At 52.6% G+C, this 18,696-nt stretch overlaps 2 protein-coding genes across 2 annotated transcripts; one reads left to right on the forward strand and one right to left on the reverse strand.

Moving 5' to 3' along the window:
• The first annotated feature begins 1,312 nt into the window (after window positions 1-1,312).
• On the forward strand, window positions 1,313-9,433 carry Polr2c (RNA polymerase II subunit C). The gene is made up of 9 exons (XM_040740763.1): window positions 1,313-1,473; window positions 1,575-1,624; window positions 4,471-4,539; window positions 4,674-4,726; window positions 6,550-6,678; window positions 7,018-7,069; window positions 7,425-7,593; window positions 7,694-7,768; window positions 8,500-9,433. The coding sequence occupies exons 1-9, from the start codon at window positions 1,388-1,390 to the stop codon at window positions 8,642-8,644; spliced, it is 828 nt and encodes a 275-aa protein (XP_040596697.1). The 5' UTR covers window positions 1,313-1,387; the 3' UTR covers window positions 8,645-9,433.
• Window positions 9,349-16,448, reverse strand: Dok4 (docking protein 4). The gene is made up of 8 exons (XM_013119500.3): window positions 16,128-16,448; window positions 12,828-12,935; window positions 12,558-12,672; window positions 12,185-12,304; window positions 11,912-12,101; window positions 11,119-11,257; window positions 10,848-10,968; window positions 9,349-10,752 (listed from the first exon to the last, which is right to left on the reverse strand). The coding sequence occupies exons 1-8, from the start codon at window positions 16,191-16,193 to the stop codon at window positions 10,634-10,636; spliced, it is 978 nt and encodes a 325-aa protein (XP_012974954.1). The 5' UTR covers window positions 16,194-16,448; the 3' UTR covers window positions 9,349-10,633.
• Between the last annotated feature and the right edge of the window lie 2,248 nt (window positions 16,449-18,696).

Raw genomic sequence — 18,696 nt, forward strand, 5'->3', positions numbered from 1 at the left:
CCCATTGCAGGGCTCTTCCCTGAGGAATGTTATTTCTCCCACTTTGAGCATCCCCGGTTGTTTGTGTAGGGTTGAGATCCCTCTCTCTCCCATGTTAACATGTCCATTGGTGTCATTGCCCAAGCCTCGTTTGAGCAGTCATGTTGGTGAGACTTGATGTGTTTATTTGTAACATGTCTCGGAGACAATCTCACGGCACACTTGACATTCCTCTGGCTCTTGTAGTCACTCCACTCCCTCTTCCACAATGATCCCCAAGCAGTGGGTGTTAAATTAGTTGTAGATGTATCAGTTGAGACTGGGCACCCAGCAATCTCTTGTTCTCTGCATTTTTTTTTTTTTTTTTGGCTTTTCGAGACAGGGTTTCCCTGTGGCTTTGGAGGCTGTCCTGGAACTCGCTCGGTAGACCAGGCTGGCCTCGAACTCACAGAGATCCGCCTGCCTCTGCCTTCCGAGTGCTGTGATTAAAGGTGTGTGCCACCAACGCCCGGCTGTTCTCTGCATTTTAATTGCTTGTGGGTTTTTATTATTCTTGATGCTTTGTTTTTCTAATGGTCTCCGTGTTTTGCAAAGAAAAGTTTTTTTTGATGAGAGGTGAGAACTATATGTATCTTCACATGGTTCCCCTGAGAATCTTTAGAGCCTTGATCCTTCTTCCAAAAACCAGCAGATGCCCCCTCAAACGACTGTGTCAAATTGCCATCTCTCTTTCACATTAGTAAGTGAAGCCCTCACACACTGGTCAAATGTCTCCTTGTTTCACACAGTTTCAGAGGCTTAGTTCATTATCATCATGGCAGGGAGCTGAGAGCTTTACATTTGGATCCAAGAACAGCAGGCAGAGAGTATTTTTTAAATCATTTATATATACGGGGGTTTTGCTTGCATGTATGTCTGTGCACCATGTGCATACCCTCGTGTCCTCAGATGCCAGGAGAGGGCACCATATCCCCAGAAATTGGAGTTAAAGACATTAGCGGCCATTCGGGTATTGGAAATCCAATCCGAGTCTTACAGAAAAGCAGCCGGTGCTCTTAACCATTGAGCTATCTCTCCTGCCCCACATGAATGCATGTTTAACCAAGTCTTCATCGATCATTGCCTAATGAGTTATTTTTAGCAATTACAAGAAGCACTGGCATGAATAACCTTGTACATGTACCTTTGACCTTTGGGCTATATATCTTGGGGATTCCAAGAGCGTAGGGCCTGGTGCGTTTTGGAGAGTTTGGTTAGAAAACGCAGACCAGGAGAGTTCCGGCCTCCGGTCAGCAGGTGGCGCTGCGCGCACGTCTAGCCGGAAGCGCCGGGGACCCCGCCGACAAATTGCTGGTGGCGGCGAAGGAGCGCTGTGTGACTTGGCGCGGGAGATTGGCTGCGGGTCGCAATGCCGTACGCCAACCAGCCGACGGTGCGGATCACGGAACTCACCGAAGAGAACGTCAAGTTCATTATCGAGAACACGGACCTGGCGTAAGGCGGCGGGGAAGAGGCGGGCGGACGGTCGGGTCCTCGGGCCCCCTGCGGGGCCGTGGCTTCGGGGCCGCTCACACGGTCTGGCTTTCCTCCTGTAGGGTGGCCAATTCCATTCGGAGGGTCTTCATCGCCGAGGTGCCCATAATAGGTATGCGACCCTCCCTCGGGGGCCCTGCCGCCGGCCTCCGCTCCAGGCGGGGGGCTGAGAACACTGCCGTGCTGCACGCAGCGCTGGGGCCGCCTAGGCCGGCCTCGGTGCGTGCCCTGCTCGGCAGTGTGGATTCCAGCACGGTTCTGACTACCCGAAAGCAACGGATAAATTAAGACTGAGCACTACTAAGCAGCTGAGAGCTGCGGCCTCCTCATCCGGAGGGTGTAGACGCTAGGAGTCGTTAGCAGATGATACCCGGGATTACCGAAGTCGTGTAGATATCGCGCCTTTAGTATCAGAGTTGGATACTAGTGGGTGTCTTTTGAAAATGTATGTTAGTTGTATAAAAGAATGGGCTTCCTTATGACATTTTCACACACTCCCGCCCACACACAATACTTGAATTGTGTTCATTTCTCCATCCCTTCCTTTTATTCCCCTCCCACTGTTATCTCCCGCCCTTCCTGATAGTACCCTGCAATACTTTCTTGTCTCTGCCTGTCTCTTTAAAACATTGTATTTAGTTATGTATGTATTATGTCCCTGGGCGCAGGAGCGCGCCACGGTGCATGTGTGGAGGTTCTACAGCTTGTGGGAGGGAGTCTCTTCTACCATATGAGTCCAGGGATTGAACTCAAGTCTTGACGAGTAAGTGCCTTTACCCTGCTGATCCGTCTCGCAGCCTGGAACTCTTTCTAAAAGACTTATTTATTTAGTAGGTATACAGTGTTCTGTCTGCATGTATGCCCGCACGCCATAAGAGGGCACCAGATCTCATAAAGATGGTTGTGAGCCACCATGTAGTTGCTAGTAATTGAGCTCAGGACCTCTGGCAGAACAGCCAGTGAGTGCTCTTAACCTCTGAGCCATCTCTCCAGCCCCGAACTCACCCTTCTTAAAAGTTGAGATTCAAAAATGGAAATTAAAAAAAGTTGAGATTCCACATGAGAGAAAGCATGTTCTTATGACTTCCTCCTGCAAATGGCAAACTTTTGTTCTTTTTTTTGGGGGGGGGGTTACGAGACAGGGTTTCTCTGTATTGTTTCAGAGGCTATCGGTCCAGCCCAGCCTTGAACTCACAGAGATCCGCCTGCCTCTGCCTCCCGAGTGCTGGGATTAAAGGCGTGCGCCACCACCGCCCGGCCAAACTTTTGTTCTTTATGGTTGAATAATTCTCTCTCTCTCTCTGTCGCTGTCTCTGTCTCTCTCTCTCTCTCTCTGTGTAATATCACATTTTCTTTATCTGTTCTGGTAAGTCTCTTTTTAAAAAATGGATCTCTTACTTCCACTGCATGTATAAATTCCAAGCTAGATGTAGAGACAAGATGTGGACAAACACAAGGCAAAATATGACAGGTGTCTTGGGGGTTCTCAGCAGTTTTTCGTTTGTTTGTTTGAGAGAGGAAGGAGCTCAGAAGGAGGGAGGGGCAGCATCTGTAGAGGTTTTTAGAGACTGGGAGCTTTCCTGCCAGGGTGGGGAGGTAGAGTAAGGGCATGAGAAAGCTCGGATGTGGTCCTTGCTTGGGTTGAGGAAGTACTGCAGGGCAGAGCAGGTTGGGCCTATCATTGTCTGGTCTTCTAACGCTTCCATGTGTCCATGCCAGTTATTTGAGAACTGGGCTCTGACACCATTTGATTTCTGAATTCCATTGTTTACATGCAGTGGTTTGCTTATGAATGACTAGGGATGTGTTTAAGTAAAGCCTCTATAAGCACATAGTCCTATACTGCCAACTATGAACTGGGAGGGATCGGGTTTTGTTGTTAGTGTTCTTTCCCTATTGAAGACACTCAGTGAACATCCACTGATGGTAGTAACACTGAAATTCTAAGAGGTGATCTGGTTATTTCATAAAATGAGATGTGGACCATAGCAGTGTTAGTTCTATGATGTTTTCCCTAACTTAAAAAAGTTATTTTTAATTACATCCCTGCGTCTGTGTATGTGCGGGTAGACGCAGGTGCTAGGGGAGACTAGGGGTCTCAGATCCCCCTGGAGCTGGAGTTCCAGGCAGTTGTGAGCCGCCTGCCATGAGTGCTCGGAACCTCTTAACCACTGAGCCATGCCTCCAGCCCATGTTTACCCCAACTTCTAAGTGTCCAAATAGCTTTTGTTCTTGGGTAGGACATTAACGTGGATAGCAGATTTAAAGTGTTCTTTAGGGAAATTCAATTCCCTAAATATCCCACTCCTAAAATAACTCTCTAAGTGAGTGTTTCTTTTTATGGTACCAGTAAGTCCTGTACCCAATTCACTGGGGGCAGGAAGGTGTTAGGTATGGTGTATGTGTGGTTTCATTAAATTGGGTGCCTGAACCTCAAGCTATCACTTTGGAAGCAGTCTATGGTAGCTTGGCCTGGGCTTTTCTTTCTTTTGCGAGTTTTTTGTTTGTTTGGTTTGGGTTTTTTTTTTTTTTTTTTTTTTATGAGACAGGGTTTCTCTGTATTGTTCTGGAGGCTGTCCTGGAACTCACTCTGTAGACCAGGCTGGCCTCGAACTCACAGAGATCCGCCTGCCTCTGCCTCCCGAGTGCTGGGATTAAAGGCGTGCGCCACCAACGCCCAGCGGTTTTGGGGTTTTTTGTTTAGTTATTTGTTTTTGGGTTTTTTTTTTTTAATTTGGTTGGTTGGTTGGTTTTGGTTTTTTTTCAAGACAAGGTTTCTCTGTGTTGCTCTGGTTGTCCTAGAACTCACAGAGATCTGTCTGACTCTGCCTTCTGGGTGCTGGGCACTGAGTAACTCTCGAGTCTTGAGAGCAGTGCTTTGTGTCCGGAGATGCTGGAGGATGTCAGAGTCTCAGACGGTGGTTGGTCTCACTCGTGCTGTTCTGTTGCCTTTTCCAGCCATTGACTGGGTTCAGATTGATGCCAATTCCTCAGTCCTTCACGATGAATTCATTGCTCACAGGCTTGGTGAGTCTGGACAGGGCATTGAAAAGGGGAAGGGATTAAAGTGGGGGCTTCCTGCCCTCTTGCCCAAGGGACTTACTTGTAGGTTCTTGTGATGGCTTAGCTGTACTACAAAACGACTTTTCTGTGTCTTGCAGGATTGATCCCCCTCACTAGTGATGACATTGTGGACAAGCTGCAGTACTCCCGGGTATGTGTGTTGATGGGTAGATTGGAGGCACAGGACGTGGGTGTGGCACTGAGGGGGAGCTTACTAGTTCTCCCAGAAATCTTCCTTCTTTCTGACTGACTGTAGCATAGTTTAGAAAGCCATTGTGGAAATGATGTCTTAATACTGTGATCTTTGGTTCTGATGGGGCTTCAAAATGATTGTTCTCAGCACATCCAGGCATTTCATCAGTGAGCCTCACAGAAGGGGATACACACCCTGGAATGCCTCTCTCTCTCTCTCTCTCTCTCTCTCTCTCTCTCTCTCTCTCTCTCTCTCTCTCTCTCTCGGTTTTTCGAGACAGGGCTTCTCTATATTGTTTTAGAGGCTGTCCTGGAACTAGCTCTTGTAGACCAGGCTGACCTCCAACTCACAGAGATCCGCCTGCCTCTGCCTCCCGAGTGCTGGGATTAAAGGCGTGTGCCACCAACGCCCGGCTTCTTAATTCTCTTTAAAGGTAGCCTTTTCGCTTTTATGTGACAAGTGTGTATGTGTCTGCTTCAGTGTGTGTGTGCAGATGGGCTAGGTGCTAGACAGGTCAAAAGAGGCCATCAGCCCCTGGAACTAGAGTTACAGGCAGTTGTGAGTCGCTAGATGTAGACTCAGAGAACTGAGTCCTCTGCAAGAGCAGCAAGTGCCATTACCAGCGGGGCCATCTCTCCAGCCCCTCCCCACATACAGTCATTCTTTGGGGGTTTGGGGTTTTTTGTTGTTGTTTTGTTTTTTGTCTTTTTTAAAGATTTCTTTTTTTATGTACTGTTCTGCCTGCATGTATGCCTGCAGGCCAGAAGAGGGCACCAGATCTCATTACAGATGGTTGTGAGCCACCATGTGGTTGCTGGGAATTGAACTCCCCTGGAAGAGCAGTCAGCGCTCTTAACCTCTGAGCCATCTCTCCAGCCCTGCTTGTTTGTTTCTTTGTTTGTTTGTTTGTTTGTTTTTGAGGCAGGATCTCACTATGTTAGCCCTGGCTGGCCTTGAACTCCCAGAGATCGCCTGCTTTGCCTCCTGAGTGCTGGGATTAAAGGCATGTGCTAACATGTCTGACTGTAATGTTTCATTACATTTGCCTTATTTTTTATATAGTGTTATGTTCCCCTAACCTTTTAGAAAATAAGCTACCAGCATCCTGACCCTTCTCTAACTGCTTGAGCACGTGTCAGTGTGCTATAACCCTGAATGCCTGTATCCCACTATTTCAGAGGCTACCTAGTGAGACATACCCTGTCTAGGAATGTACCAAACACCCCAGAGACTAGCAAATGTTGATAATTAAGAAGCTGGAAGGTGGGTATGTGATAAGTGGCAATCAGTCCTGTTTTTGTATATGGGTGAAATTTTCCGTAATTTCTGAAATTTGAAGTAAAGATTCGCTGAATGCCTATGTAATCCTAGCACTTGAGAAGTAGTAACAGGGGAATCTTCACCTATATAGTGTATTCCAGGCCAGCCTATTTATTTATCTATTTTAATTTCTCTTCTTCGTTTGCTTGATGTATTTTCAGTAGTTCCCAGGCTGGTCTGCCTAGCACTGCAGAACTGCAGTTTGGCAACCTTGGTCCTCTGTAGCAGAGTGCCCCCTAGTGGTAGCCTGTAGCTGTGGCCATGGAAAGAAAGTGTAGTTGTCAGGGAGTAGATGGGATGTCCATAAGCTTGAGCAACCATGAGGATGATGTACCAGGTGTCACAGCCCAGGGAGGCCTGGGACTGTGGTCAGCCCCTTTTCGCCAGAAGAAACTGAAGGGAGCTGGTCAGTAGAGGCAGGGAGTCCAGTCTGTTCATTCCTACTGCCCTTCCTACCTCAGGACTGCACGTGTGAAGAGTTCTGCCCGGAGTGCTCTGTGGAATTCACTCTTGACGTGAGGTGCAATGAAGACCAGACTCGCCACGTCACTTCTCGAGATCTCATCTCCAACAGCCCCCGGGTTATTCCGGTAAGTGCCTTTGCTCTTCTCTTTCTGGCTCCAAGTGGGACAGATTGGAGTGGATCTTTATGAGATGTCATAAAGCCACCTGCCCGGTGACCAACTACTTTAACTGCCACCTGGAAATGCTGGTTCCTGAGTGATTGAACAGAACCGTATTGGTGTTATGTGCCCTGTGTTGTCCAAAGACCCTCTTAAAGGCTATCGGGCTGTTTGGACAACTCTGCCACCTCCTCCTCGGGCTTCCTTTCCCTGGCTTGACAGACTACAGCCTGGATTTATGGGAGACAGTTGCCAGGGGAACTGAGAGGTGAGACGCTAATGCATACTTGTTTGGACTTCCTACAGGTGACATCCCGGAACCGGGATAATGACCCCAATGACTATGTGGAGCAGGATGGTAAGGGGGTGGGGCAGGGTGGTAAGGGGTGGGGCAGGGTGGCAAGGGGGTGGGGCAGGGTGGTAGGGGGTGGTGGGGCAGGGTGGCAAGGGGGTGGGGCAGGGTGGTAGGGGGTGGTGGGGCAGGGTGGCAAGGGGGTGGGGCAGGGTGGTAGGGGGTGGTGGGGGTGGTGGGGGTGGACATGCTGGTGGCCAGAAGGTGCAGAGACCAGATGTACCCTCTCGAGCTGCCTGGCCTCTGTCGCGCATCTTTAGGCCGTTTGCCCAGCTGTGGGTTGTCTTCATGCAGTACTGCAGGTCAGAAGTTGGAGAAGTGGCCGCTTTGGTTCCTGGCTCACTCTCCCCTCTCCCTGCAGACATCCTTATTGTCAAGCTGAGGAAGGGCCAGGAGCTGAGACTTCGAGCCTATGCCAAGAAGGGCTTTGGCAAGGAACATGCCAAGTGGAACCCCACTGCAGGGGTAGCTTTTGAATATGATCCAGACAACGCACTTAGGCACACGGTGTATCCCAAGCCCGAGGAATGGTATGCTCTGGGGAAGGGCTGTAGTGAGGGGTGGGTAGGTGCTCCCAGAGCCTTGCTAAAAGTGGAAGTGGCCGCTCATGCTTCACACGCTTTCCCTCAGGCCAAAGAGTGAGTACTCTGAGCTGGATGAGGATGAGTCACAGGCCCCCTATGACCCCAACGGCAAGCCAGAGAGGTAAGAACCCGGTCCTGCTTGGGACTATAATTGTTAAGAGTATAGGTGTGGGAAGTTGTTAGGCAGTCACATAGTCAGTCCCCCCCCCATGCCCCCTCCCCATGTGATGGAAGAACTGTCATTCATATATACATTCTGCGATGGTCTTCATCCCTCTCTGGTCACCATGAAGAAAGGGGCCTTATTATTATTACCTCATGCTGTTTCTGGCCTGCCTGTCGAGGCTCAGGCAGAGCAGAACTGACCATGCTTAGCCCTGCCCTGAAGAACTGAAGAGCTGTAGCCACAGTCATGTGTGATTTCTTTCTCTTTTCCTGCTGTTTCTGGTGTAGAATTGTACATACACAGTCATTTTGCGTTTTCCAACAATGCCCTCTTTTTGGGGGGAGGGATTCAAGACAGGGTTTCTCTGGGTAACAATCCTGGCTATCATCGAATTCGCTCTGTAGACCAGGCTGACCTCGAACACACAGAGATCTACCTGTCTCTGCCTCCCAAGTGCTGGGATTAAAGGTCTGTGTCACTACCCAGCTCAACAATGCCCTTTTGAAGTAGCTGTAGCTTCCTTGAGGAACTGCAAAGTGGATCTTGACCACTCTGCATAAGACGTTTGAGGTAAAGGGAAGTCAGCTCTGTCCTAAGATAAGCACCTCCCTGGAATGAAATCAAGTCTCACAGGATAGAAGGGAAGCCTGCCTCAAGACGGCTCTCACCCTACTCTTGTCTCTCAGGTTTTACTACAATGTGGAGTCCTGTGGCTCACTGCGCCCTGAAACCATTGTCCTCTCAGCCCTCTCTGGGTTAAAGAAGAAGCTGAGTGATTTACAGACTCAGTTAAGCCATGAGATCCAGAGTGACGTGCTCACTATAAACTAGCTGTAGCTCGCCTGCTGCAGAAGACTAGGTTCAAGGTCTTCAGGTCTCGGGAGCCCTTCTGGTTCCTGGGCTCTGGACTACAGCTGCTCAAGCTTCCTGGAAGGCCAGTGGAGAGATTGCCAGGGGTTCCACTGGTGTTAGACAGGGCAGTTTTTCTTTCACTAGGCATTTAGCATTCTGGGCCCTACCTTGTTGATCACCATGGCATTCCTTAGAACACCACGTACCCCTTCCATCCCATTTCCTAACTCACTTGTAGGGAGCCTTATTGCTTCCTAGTTGAGCCACTGCCTAGACATCTGGTCACTCCAGCTTTTTAAATCTCTACCCAAGGAAGGAGTTTTCACAGCTGTCTTAGGCTTCTGGTGTTGGGACTGAGTATTAGGACTTTCATAGGAGCAGCCTGTGTCCTTTCAAGTCCTTCCCAGGGTCAAGGCCAACTTTACTGACACGTAAAGTTTCAGGCGTCCCTAAGCTGAGATGTCACCCTTTAGGACTAGTATTAGACCCCTCTGTCCACGGGTAAACTTGCTGTTTGACACTTTGCCCTGACTTTGGGGGTGGGGGGGGGCTGCCACAGACCCCTCCCACATTTCCTTTCTCTTTAGTGACATTCAGGCCCCGCCCTTAGCATGTCTCCAGGTAGGAGCAGACCTGCCCATAGTGGTTTTCGGGCAGCCTGTGGGGAAGCACACACCAGCACAGAAAGAAAGGGATATTTATTGATCAACAGTAGTTGTCTTTTTACAGGTTTTTATTTTTTGGCAATAAAGAGCACAACATAATCTCCTTCATGCGTCATCGTGCTACTAACTGAGCCAGCTCTGCCTCCCTCTGGAGGATTTGGGCCCGTTTCTTTTACAGACTAGCTGACCTCTGGGTGGTCATTGCCTAGGTCACAGTCAGAGCTGGGCTGGCCGAGTCACCTCCCTGGCTCTAGGGCCTCTCTGGGAGGAGCCTCCTTATAGCATCCTGCCACAGATGTCAGCAGTGCTTATTTACAAGGTCTGTTCCCACAAATCAGAACCCTAAAGTATTAAAAAAGAGAAACACGGAACAAAAGGTTTGACGTGAATAGAAAGATAGCCCTTCTGCACGGTAGTCAATAAATACCAGCACTAGAAAATCAATTGCTTTAATTGCATTTCAGCAGGGAGCCTCAGCACCTTGTGGGGAGATGGGAAGGTCTTAGTTTTAGAATCTGGCCTGGGGTGGCCGGCCCAGGCAAGGGACTCCCCTTAGTGGAGCACTGTGCCCCCGCTCAGTAAAAGGGCGCAGCAAGGTGCTCCCCACAGCAATCCTGCTGCAGCCTCTGGGCTGGCCCAGCCATCCTCTACCGCTGAGGTAATGGGCACCCTGTCCGAAGACATCTTCAGCCTACTGAGCAGGAAGGAGCCAGTGCAGAAAGTGCATTTTAAAACCAGATGCCACCTCTGCTTAAAGCCAGGCTACCACGTGGTACAGTGAAGTTTGGGTCCTTCCTGTGTCACTTTTGGCCCAGAGGACAGAAGCTACCTACTATCTTGGCCCTTAGACTTCTGAGGAAGAGCCTACAGACAGCACCAGGCTGATTGTCCTCCTCTGACCCTGGCAGCTCAAACAGTCTTGGCAGCAGGAGAGAGCTGTATCACTGAGGACAGGAACGGCTGCCCTCTTACTCAAAAACAGCCTTGACCATAACTGGTCATGGAATTAAAAATGGGTATGTGTTGGGGAGGGATAAAGGGAAGCCTCATTAATACAGAATATGTCATAAGCCATATATATTAAAACCATCAACAGTATATAGTCCCACGGTGGCTCTAGCCCCTCATGCTCAGGTGGTGTGGCCAGCCATGTGCTGAGGTCCAGCCTCACCCTTGAGGGCAAGGAGGGACAGCTTGCTCTCTTCAGGCTTGTGGCCAACAGCTCCTTAAGGCTGTCCATGGGCTGCTGCAGTTAGCCTTCCAACAAGTGGCCCAGCAGTCATCTGACCCACCAGTCCGGCTGTCACTGGGAAGGGGTCTTGGTCTCACTGCTGTCCTCCTGGCTGGGCTGTGGCTTAAGCAGGATGAATCTGTTCAGGAGGTCTGTTTCTGAGCTGGCCTGGGCTGCCCCATACCCTTCACCTGTGGATCGAGACGCAGGCTCACAATTTGAATCCAGGACCAAAGACCCCTTGCCCAAGAGGCCTTCACAGGGAGGGGACTGAGCAACGACTCACCATAGCTGGAGGCTTCCGCGATGTTCTGGGACCCTGTGATGTGGTGCCAGTACGCACTGCGGGGCAGCATTGTGGTGGGTGTGCAGGGATACGAGTAGTGTTCGGTGCCCTTGTTCAGCAGCTGTGGCACAGAGAAGGGGTCCCTAGTGTTAGTTCTCGGGACACTGCTGCCAGCCCAGGGCCCTCCTGCCTCACCTGTGAACACGCTGGTGGACTTAGCTGGCATGTCTGCCCACCTCCCAGTGCCCGGGAGCAACAGCCACTGCCTCACCCTCACGTTCTTCTCCATTTCCAGCAGGACCCGCTTGTGTTGCTCAGCGATGGCCAGGGTAGCACTGTGAACCCGCTGGTAAATCTGCTCCCCTTCCTGTGTCTGAAAGGTGTAGAGTCCTTCCCCAGCGTCGCACATCCTAAGGACACGGGTAGCAGGGAGGGCAAAGTGTCAGGAATTCCACTGTGTGAAGGTGCAGGTTCTGAATGCCAGCTCTGGTTGACCAAGGCCTTCAGGGACAGGGTGGCCACAGTCTGGGGGCTGGGCCACAGTATACATGGGCTGAGCAGTTACCACGTACCCAGCGGAGGTTTGAAAGCTTGGCGCGAGTTAACCAAGGCAGCTTTTCTGGTCTGCACACTGAAGAGTTTCCTCAGTATGAGTAGCTCAGCCAAGGTTACACAGAGGGTGGTCAGAGCTGAAGTCTAAGCGGGCTAGTTGAGTCCCAGCAAGGGCCTTCCCTATCAGGCTGGGTGCTTTTTAACTCCCTATAGGAAACTGGTACTGAGGCCACAGTCACAAAGGCGGCAGTGGCTGAGCCAGAGAGCTGTGCTTCGCTCTACCTGCCTGTTAGAAGCTAATTACTTCTTTGGGCCTTGAGTTCCTCGTCTGTAAAACTGAGCATTATATCCCCCTGGGTTGCGGTGCTGGGGAGTGAGTATGCCTGACGCCATGCAGAGCGCAGTCTCCATAGTGACCGTGTGGGATAGGATAGGATAGGATAGGATAGGATAGGATAGGATAGGATGGGATGGGATGGGATGGGATAGGATAGGAGGAAAGAGAATACTACCTTCCCGCCTCAAAGGTAAAGCGTGTGGCATCTCGGCCATAACGGCGCAGGGAGCAGAGAGGCCACGAGACGAGCTTCACGCGGGGGTTGTGTATGTCCCAGAGGTAGATGTTCTCGTGGGTGATCTGCAGCTTGCACTCGCCATATACGTCCAGGTTGGGGCAGGGCAACAGGAAGACATTGAAGCGGTCTGCAGCGGCAGAGGATGACAGCGGGGCTGACTGGGGGCCCCGCCTTCCCCCTCCCCACCTTGAGACCCAGCACCAGCCTTACCTGTCTGCTCGCACTGTACTCCTGGGGCCAGGAGGTCAGGCTCTCCCAGACTGATGTCATTGAGCCGTGACCCTAGACATTCCACGGACAGGGTCTTGTACCACTCCTCTGCCTCCAGCTCTAGAGAGAAATTGTGCTTCATAGTTCTACCAACTCTCAAAGTCCCCAGCAGCCTGCCCAGTCTGCCTTGGCTTAAGTCATTGCACCTTGCAGGGAGGGCAAGGCCTTACTGCTACCTGCCCACCTCAGTCTGGGGGCCTATTTCACCAGGGACACACCTCTCCCGCCCTTCCTAACAGGGTTGGCCCTGCTGTTACCCTGCTGCCTGGACCACTGAGGAGAACAGTTAGAGCCTGCAGCCCTGGGGCCTCACCTGAGTCACAGGTGAAAGTACGAGCCGAGTCGTCCGTGAATATGATAGCCACTGCCTGCCTCTTGGTTTCCTTGGGGAGCCGTGTGACACACTTGACATTGCTGATCTCGGTCACCTGGGAGGATATCCCAAGAGACTTAGCCTGGCTGGGGTACTTCTCCCTACCTCCCAAAGCTGTGCCCCCCCCCCCAGGAAGGTACTCTCAGACCTCAGGACTCAGCAAGTCATCTTTGCTCACAGGTGGGGGGAGCTAGGGCCCAGGCCCCTAACCTTGGGGCAGCCTCGGAGGCACACTGATTTCTCATCGGGATACTTCTCCAGCCGCTGGGGCCCCTTGCTGGAAGATTTCCGAAACACCAGCCAGCACCTCCGGTAGATCTGTGGGTCAAGAACAGAGTTCATGTTGCTGCTGGACCCCTGAAGTTACCCCAACCTCCTGGGGGAACAGTACTCCATCCTTTCCTGGAGCCTCGCCGAGAGAAACGCTGGGGACGGTAACTGCCCTACAGCAGTCACCGGAGGGGCAGCCCACCCCCACACGGCCAAGGCAGGTGTTGATCATCTCTGTCAGCTGCTTATGATCCTCTGCGTGCTGAACAGGACTGGGGTAATGGAAGGAGCTTCCTAGCCAGTCACTGTCAGGGTCTGAGGCCAGTTTCTACTGCTGCCTCCATTTCAGAGACAAGTGGGCCGTGCAGAAGGCAGGGAGCTTAACAGGTGGTGTGGCTCCTATTAAGACGGACACACCGCTCCCCACAGGACAGACCGATCCTGTTAAGACGGACACACCGCTCCCCACAGGACAGACCGATGTGGCCTCCATACAGGGTCTCCAGGGACAGTGAGGCCCCATGCACTCAGCCAGCTCTGATTCACCACGGCTGGGCTCTGTGCTTGACCCCAGGTAAGGCATGAGGGGCGTCACTCTAGCCCCCGGCTTTCCCTCGCCACCAGTGTACGAGCAGTGCCACGGTTCCCGTGGGGACCAGAGGCCTACAGAGGGTAAGGGGCAGAGCTCAGAACTAGCTGTGACCACACCGCACAGTTCCTTCCTTCCCTTAGCAGTCTCTTGCCTGTCCCAGCTGCTAATGCCCTGTACTCCAGGCCACTGAGCTTTCTCCAGAGACAAGGTGACCTGTCAGACACCACGAAAGGTGGTCCTAGCACCTCCATAAATGCCCATCTGACTTCTTCATGCAAGGCCCCTCTCTCCTACTGGCAGGTCTGTTCCCCAGGTATCCCTGTCACTGCCATTACAAACAAGAGGCTCCTAAAGGGTGTCTGGGCTGAGTAGAGGAGGGGAGGAGGCCACTGCCACAGTCCCAAGAGCTGGCCACCAACCCAGCTACCTCCTCTGCCTATGCCATAGGTACACCAGGCTTTTGGCAGGCAGGTCACAAAGGTCCTGTCTGGAACCCTGGGAAGCGTGTCTGCCCCTGCATCCCTGTCCCTAGCTCAGCCCTGGTCTGTCCACTTGAACGTTTCAAGCAGAGACATGGATAGCATAGTCTCACACACCTTGCTTAGACCTGCTAGCAATTACTAACAGTTGTGCTGAGCAGGTGAGTGGCCATGTGAAGGACAGATGGACAGGAAGATGGGCAGACGGGTGAATGGGAAGATAAATGAATGGGAGGGAGCTGCCCAAGCACCCCCGCCCCCAGCAGGCAGCAACATGGGAGTAGAGGCCTGCCCCCCTCCCCAGCACTCTGGTTGCCTGGTTACAGGATACACACTCACAACCCCAGGGAGCCATGCACTCAAGAGCTTCTCACAGGTCTTTGATCCCCTCTTCCTAAGCACTCTGCCAGGCGCTACTCTGAAGGGAGGGAGGGAAGGAGGGAGGCCCTGGCAGGTAGGAGGGGAGAGCAGGCTCTATCCCTTTTCCAACCTTTCAGCACCCCCACCCCTGCTCTCTGGAGACAGACAAGAATGCTGCCTGGGGCAGCTGCAGACTCAGCCCCTCACGCTAGCAGGGTAAGCTCAGGTCTGTGGAGAGTAGAAGTCCCTGGATAGAGTAGACACAAGTCTGGGCCAGGCCACACCCCACCTGCCAGTTCATTCCCCTGGTCTGTCCACTCTCCACTTGGGGTCCAGGAATTCCTGGGAGCAGGGCTGACACTGTCCCCCACCTGACAGACTGTAGTCAGTGCTTTCCTGGCAAGCCCTGTCCTGGACAGAGCCTCAGCTCTGCCAGCCCCTGGGGACTTGTTGGATCTAAGCATGGCAATAAGAAATGGTGACAGGATGGGAGAGGGACCTGGAACTGACTTGTGAAGCAACCTTGTTTCTTATCTAAATTTAAACTGGAAAATAAAATTTTAAAAAAAATTAAAAAAAAAAAAAAGGTCCTCGTTCTCCGGGCCTCTGGACCTGGTCTCAGCCGCCTTCTTTGTTCTGTCTCAGAAAGAGCAAGGTCTCTACCAGGCTTGGGCCAGTGAGACACCTAACAGGCCCAGCCTCAATCACTGATGACCCAGCTGATGGCAGTGAGCTGCTGGCCCTTTTCTGGACACAAGACATCCCCAGAAGGGGCAGGAGGAACAAGAACCAACGCCCTCCAAGGTGGCCCTGAGGAAGCCAGGTGATCCCCTGGGCATCTCCTCACCTTCAAGCTAGCCCAGGAAGCCTGGAGCCTAACCCATGAAGGTAGCAGGGAGAGACAGGAGTCCTGAATAAATCAGATTTGAGTCACTGTCACCAGGGCTTGCTTTCCTGCTGGGAAAAGCCTCTCATTGGAAGTAAGGGATGGGCAGGGGAACAGAGGTGTCAAAAGGACCCTGGGGCCGACTTAGCCTCTGGGGGATTTTCCTCAGCTGGAAAGCTGCATGGGCCAAGTAGGGGTACGTGCCCCTCCACGCCCCAGCTCAGGGCCACGGCCAACAATGCCAGCAACTCCAAAGAAAGCAGCCTATCCCAGAGCAAGGGCCATTTCACCCACACATCAGGGGAAGTGTCAGCCTCTGCCCCGCCCCCATACCCTTACCTCCCAACAAGCACTCTCCTCCCCTAACACACATCTCTAGCACCCAAAACAACCACCTAAAATACGGTAAATCCAGGCTCAGAACATGTTGAGAAGAGGGTGCGCGCGGTTGTGGTGGTGGCGGTGGGGGGTCACTTTAAAGAAAAGGGGACAGAAGAGGTGGGAAGCAGAGGAAGGGGGGTGGGAGCAAGGGGAGGAGGCCCAGGAGTCGAAGCTGCTCTCTCTCTGACAGCCTCACTCTCCAGTCCTTCCTGCTACCCCGCTATGCTGCTACCCGGGGGTGACTGCCACCTCCACTGCTGTCAGTCACTGCCACTGCCATGGCCACAACTTCAACAATAGCAGGGATGCCTTTGCCAGACCGTCAGCTACCACTACTCGTCCAGTGGCTGGGATGCCAGCCAGCCCAGCTGGGCAAGAGATGCAGTAGGCAGAGGCTGGCTGGGCACATGCTGGCCAGCCAGTGTTGAGAAGCCCTGAACCACAATCACCCGGCGCTGGCGGGCCCTCACACACCCGTGCCTCCAGACCCGTCCTCAGTACTGTTTACTGACAAGGGCCCCCCTCCCGCCAGGGTGGCTCACCCCAAGCTTCCTGCTCTTCATCTTCACATAGCCTTGCTTGACGATGTCGTTGAAATTGGTCGCCATGGTTGCCCCTCTGTCTTTGGGGTGCCGGCTGGGCTGAGGCCGGGAGTGGTGCCCAGGTGAAAAGCCCAGGTGTCTTGGTCTTCCCTGATCACCTGTTCAAGACACTCCTCACCTCCCCCGCCTCAGCATTGTTCTAGAAGCTCCTTCGCACCGCTCCTGCTGGAAACGCAAATGACAGGAAGATTAGCGCCAGTGACATCTTTCTCTACCCTGGCTGTCTCGGTCTTTTTTCCTTCCTCTTCCCACACTCCTCCCTCCCTCGGTCCGCCCGCCCTTCCTCCTTCCCTTCCTCCCCACCCCGGGACGGCAGAACCATTCAGGAAAAGCGAGGTGGAGGCAGAGCAGGAAAATGGTCCAGCCCAGTCCCCTCCCTCAAGGCTGGGGCTGGCAGTTAACCCCTTCCTGGGCTGGCTGGCTGGCTGGCTTCCTTTCTGCTTACTGTGGAGGTAATGGGGGAAAAAAAAATAAAGGAAAAACAGAAAAAAGAGGGGAAGGACCAGAGGTAGCTGCCTCTGGAGGAGCCTGGCCCGTCAGCTTGGCAGCGCCTGCCTGGCCATCCTGTTACAACTTTGGGGCAGACTTAAAGCAACTTGCCAGAGCAACCTGCTCCTGGGTACTGGAATCTCAGTGGAGAACTTCCAGGAAATGGCCCAGGATCCTGTATCTAGAGAAGCCGGCACTTCCAGGTTATAGACTATGCATTCTTGGTTTCACAGACCCCAAGCCCTCTGGTCACAACACTATACCTGGTTCTCTCCAGCCCTGATGAGAGGCTGGGAGTCACCAGCTCAAGTCATTCAGAATCTGCTCCTGGCCCCTGAACTCTTGGGCAGCTCTTCTGGGCGCTGGTGTTTTCTGGGTAGGAGGGCAGAGTCCAGGGGGTGGGGCTCCTAGATAAGTCTGAGGAATGTGTGGGACTGTAGGCTGTGGCTTCTGAGGAAGTAGACACTTACCCTGGCCCTGAGCTAGGAGCAGTGGGCCAGCCTGAGAGGGGGCACACGGCCCCAGCAGGCCATTTGGTTTAGCCAAACAATGTTATGTCCTGAGCATGGTAAGGCATTAACTATAGGAAGGATGACCCAGAGCAACGCAGGAAAAATGGAGGCAGCAGGAGGAGATTTGGGATTCGTTAACACGGACTCAGGCACTCCCAGCAGTGACCCAATCTTATACCTTCATACTATACATTGGAAAAGAAAGTTGCCCAGAGAGAGTAAGTCACCAGCCTAAGGTCACACGGCAAGCCCAGGACACAGAGAAAGAGGAATGTGAGGCTCCCGAGTGGAACGTTGTCCTGAAGTCCCTTTTGGCTGCCTGCTACCACCTAAGCTTTCTCTGCTATGAGGCCTCTGGAGTCAGGGCTGTGCAAGCAACATCACTCCCCACGTCTCCATGAACACTGAATGGCAATGCAATAGCATTTCTGGAGTCAGCTGGACATCTGTGTTTCCAGGATGGGGCCCTAGGGCAAGCAAGCAGGAATCTCAGTCTGCCAGCATCTTGGCACTAATTAATCTCTTGGAGGCCTGTCTGTTGAGTCCCTAACAAGGAACAGATGGGGCACCCCAGTGGGCACATGCAAACAAGAGGTGGGTAGAGCGGTTACCTCTCCCCTGTGTTCAGCCATACCCATTGGCCTACACCCTCTCGCAGCTCCCATGTCTAGGATGCTCCCCACAGCAAGTGCTCTGCCTCTCTCAGGCCTAGTCTTCACCAGCCCTGGCACACCTGGGCTCTGGCAGCCAGAGAGGGGTCTCCACCGCCTGCCTCTGGGGTTGTTTTGTCCCAAGAACACGTTCTGGCTCCATGGAGTTCCCTCCTAAGATGACTAGCAAGCTGACCCTGGCAGTCAGTCCACAACACTGAAGGCCAGTTTCCCGACCTGCCTACCAGAAGCCACCAAGCTCAGCGTTCATCTAAGGTAGCCCAGACAGTATGACTCTAGTAAGCTGTGTAATCCCTCACATTAGGTCCCCCCCCAAAAAAAAGATCTGGGTAGGATGTGGTGATCTATGCCTGTAATCCCAACACCTGGGAGGAAGAAACAGGAGGAATGCCACGAGTTCAAGGCCAATCTTTCCACTTGAAATGAGAAAGTAGCAGGTAACTATATTCTCCAGACCCTCCTGCCCAGTCCAGGCATAAACCCACTACAAACCAGCCTCCATATGCCCAGGGCAGGCCACTCCTTGTTGGCTCCATCCGCCATCTCCCCTGTACAACCCATGGGCCAATGGGTCACCAAGGTCTCAGAGCTTCCCGCTGTGTCTGTCCACAGAGCATCCAGCCCTAGAACCACTGAGACGCAACATTTATAGGGAAGCCCAAGACCTGGCAGCCTGCTCTGGCCTCTGGTCTCATTCAGTCCCCAGTCAGGTTGTAGGAGCAAACACTGACCCGGGGCCCACAATGGAGTGTAAAGAGGGTTGGGAAGACGAGGATGGAGAAGGGAGCACCAGGAGAGGGATCTGTGCCCACCCCTCCCCCTGCCAAGACGGAGTAC

This window comes from Mesocricetus auratus, unplaced genomic scaffold (genome assembly GCF_017639785.1).
Source record: "Mesocricetus auratus isolate SY011 unplaced genomic scaffold, BCM_Maur_2.0 Super-Scaffold_100714, whole genome shotgun sequence".
In the NCBI taxonomy this organism is placed as follows: Eukaryota; Metazoa; Chordata; class Mammalia; order Rodentia; family Cricetidae; genus Mesocricetus; species Mesocricetus auratus.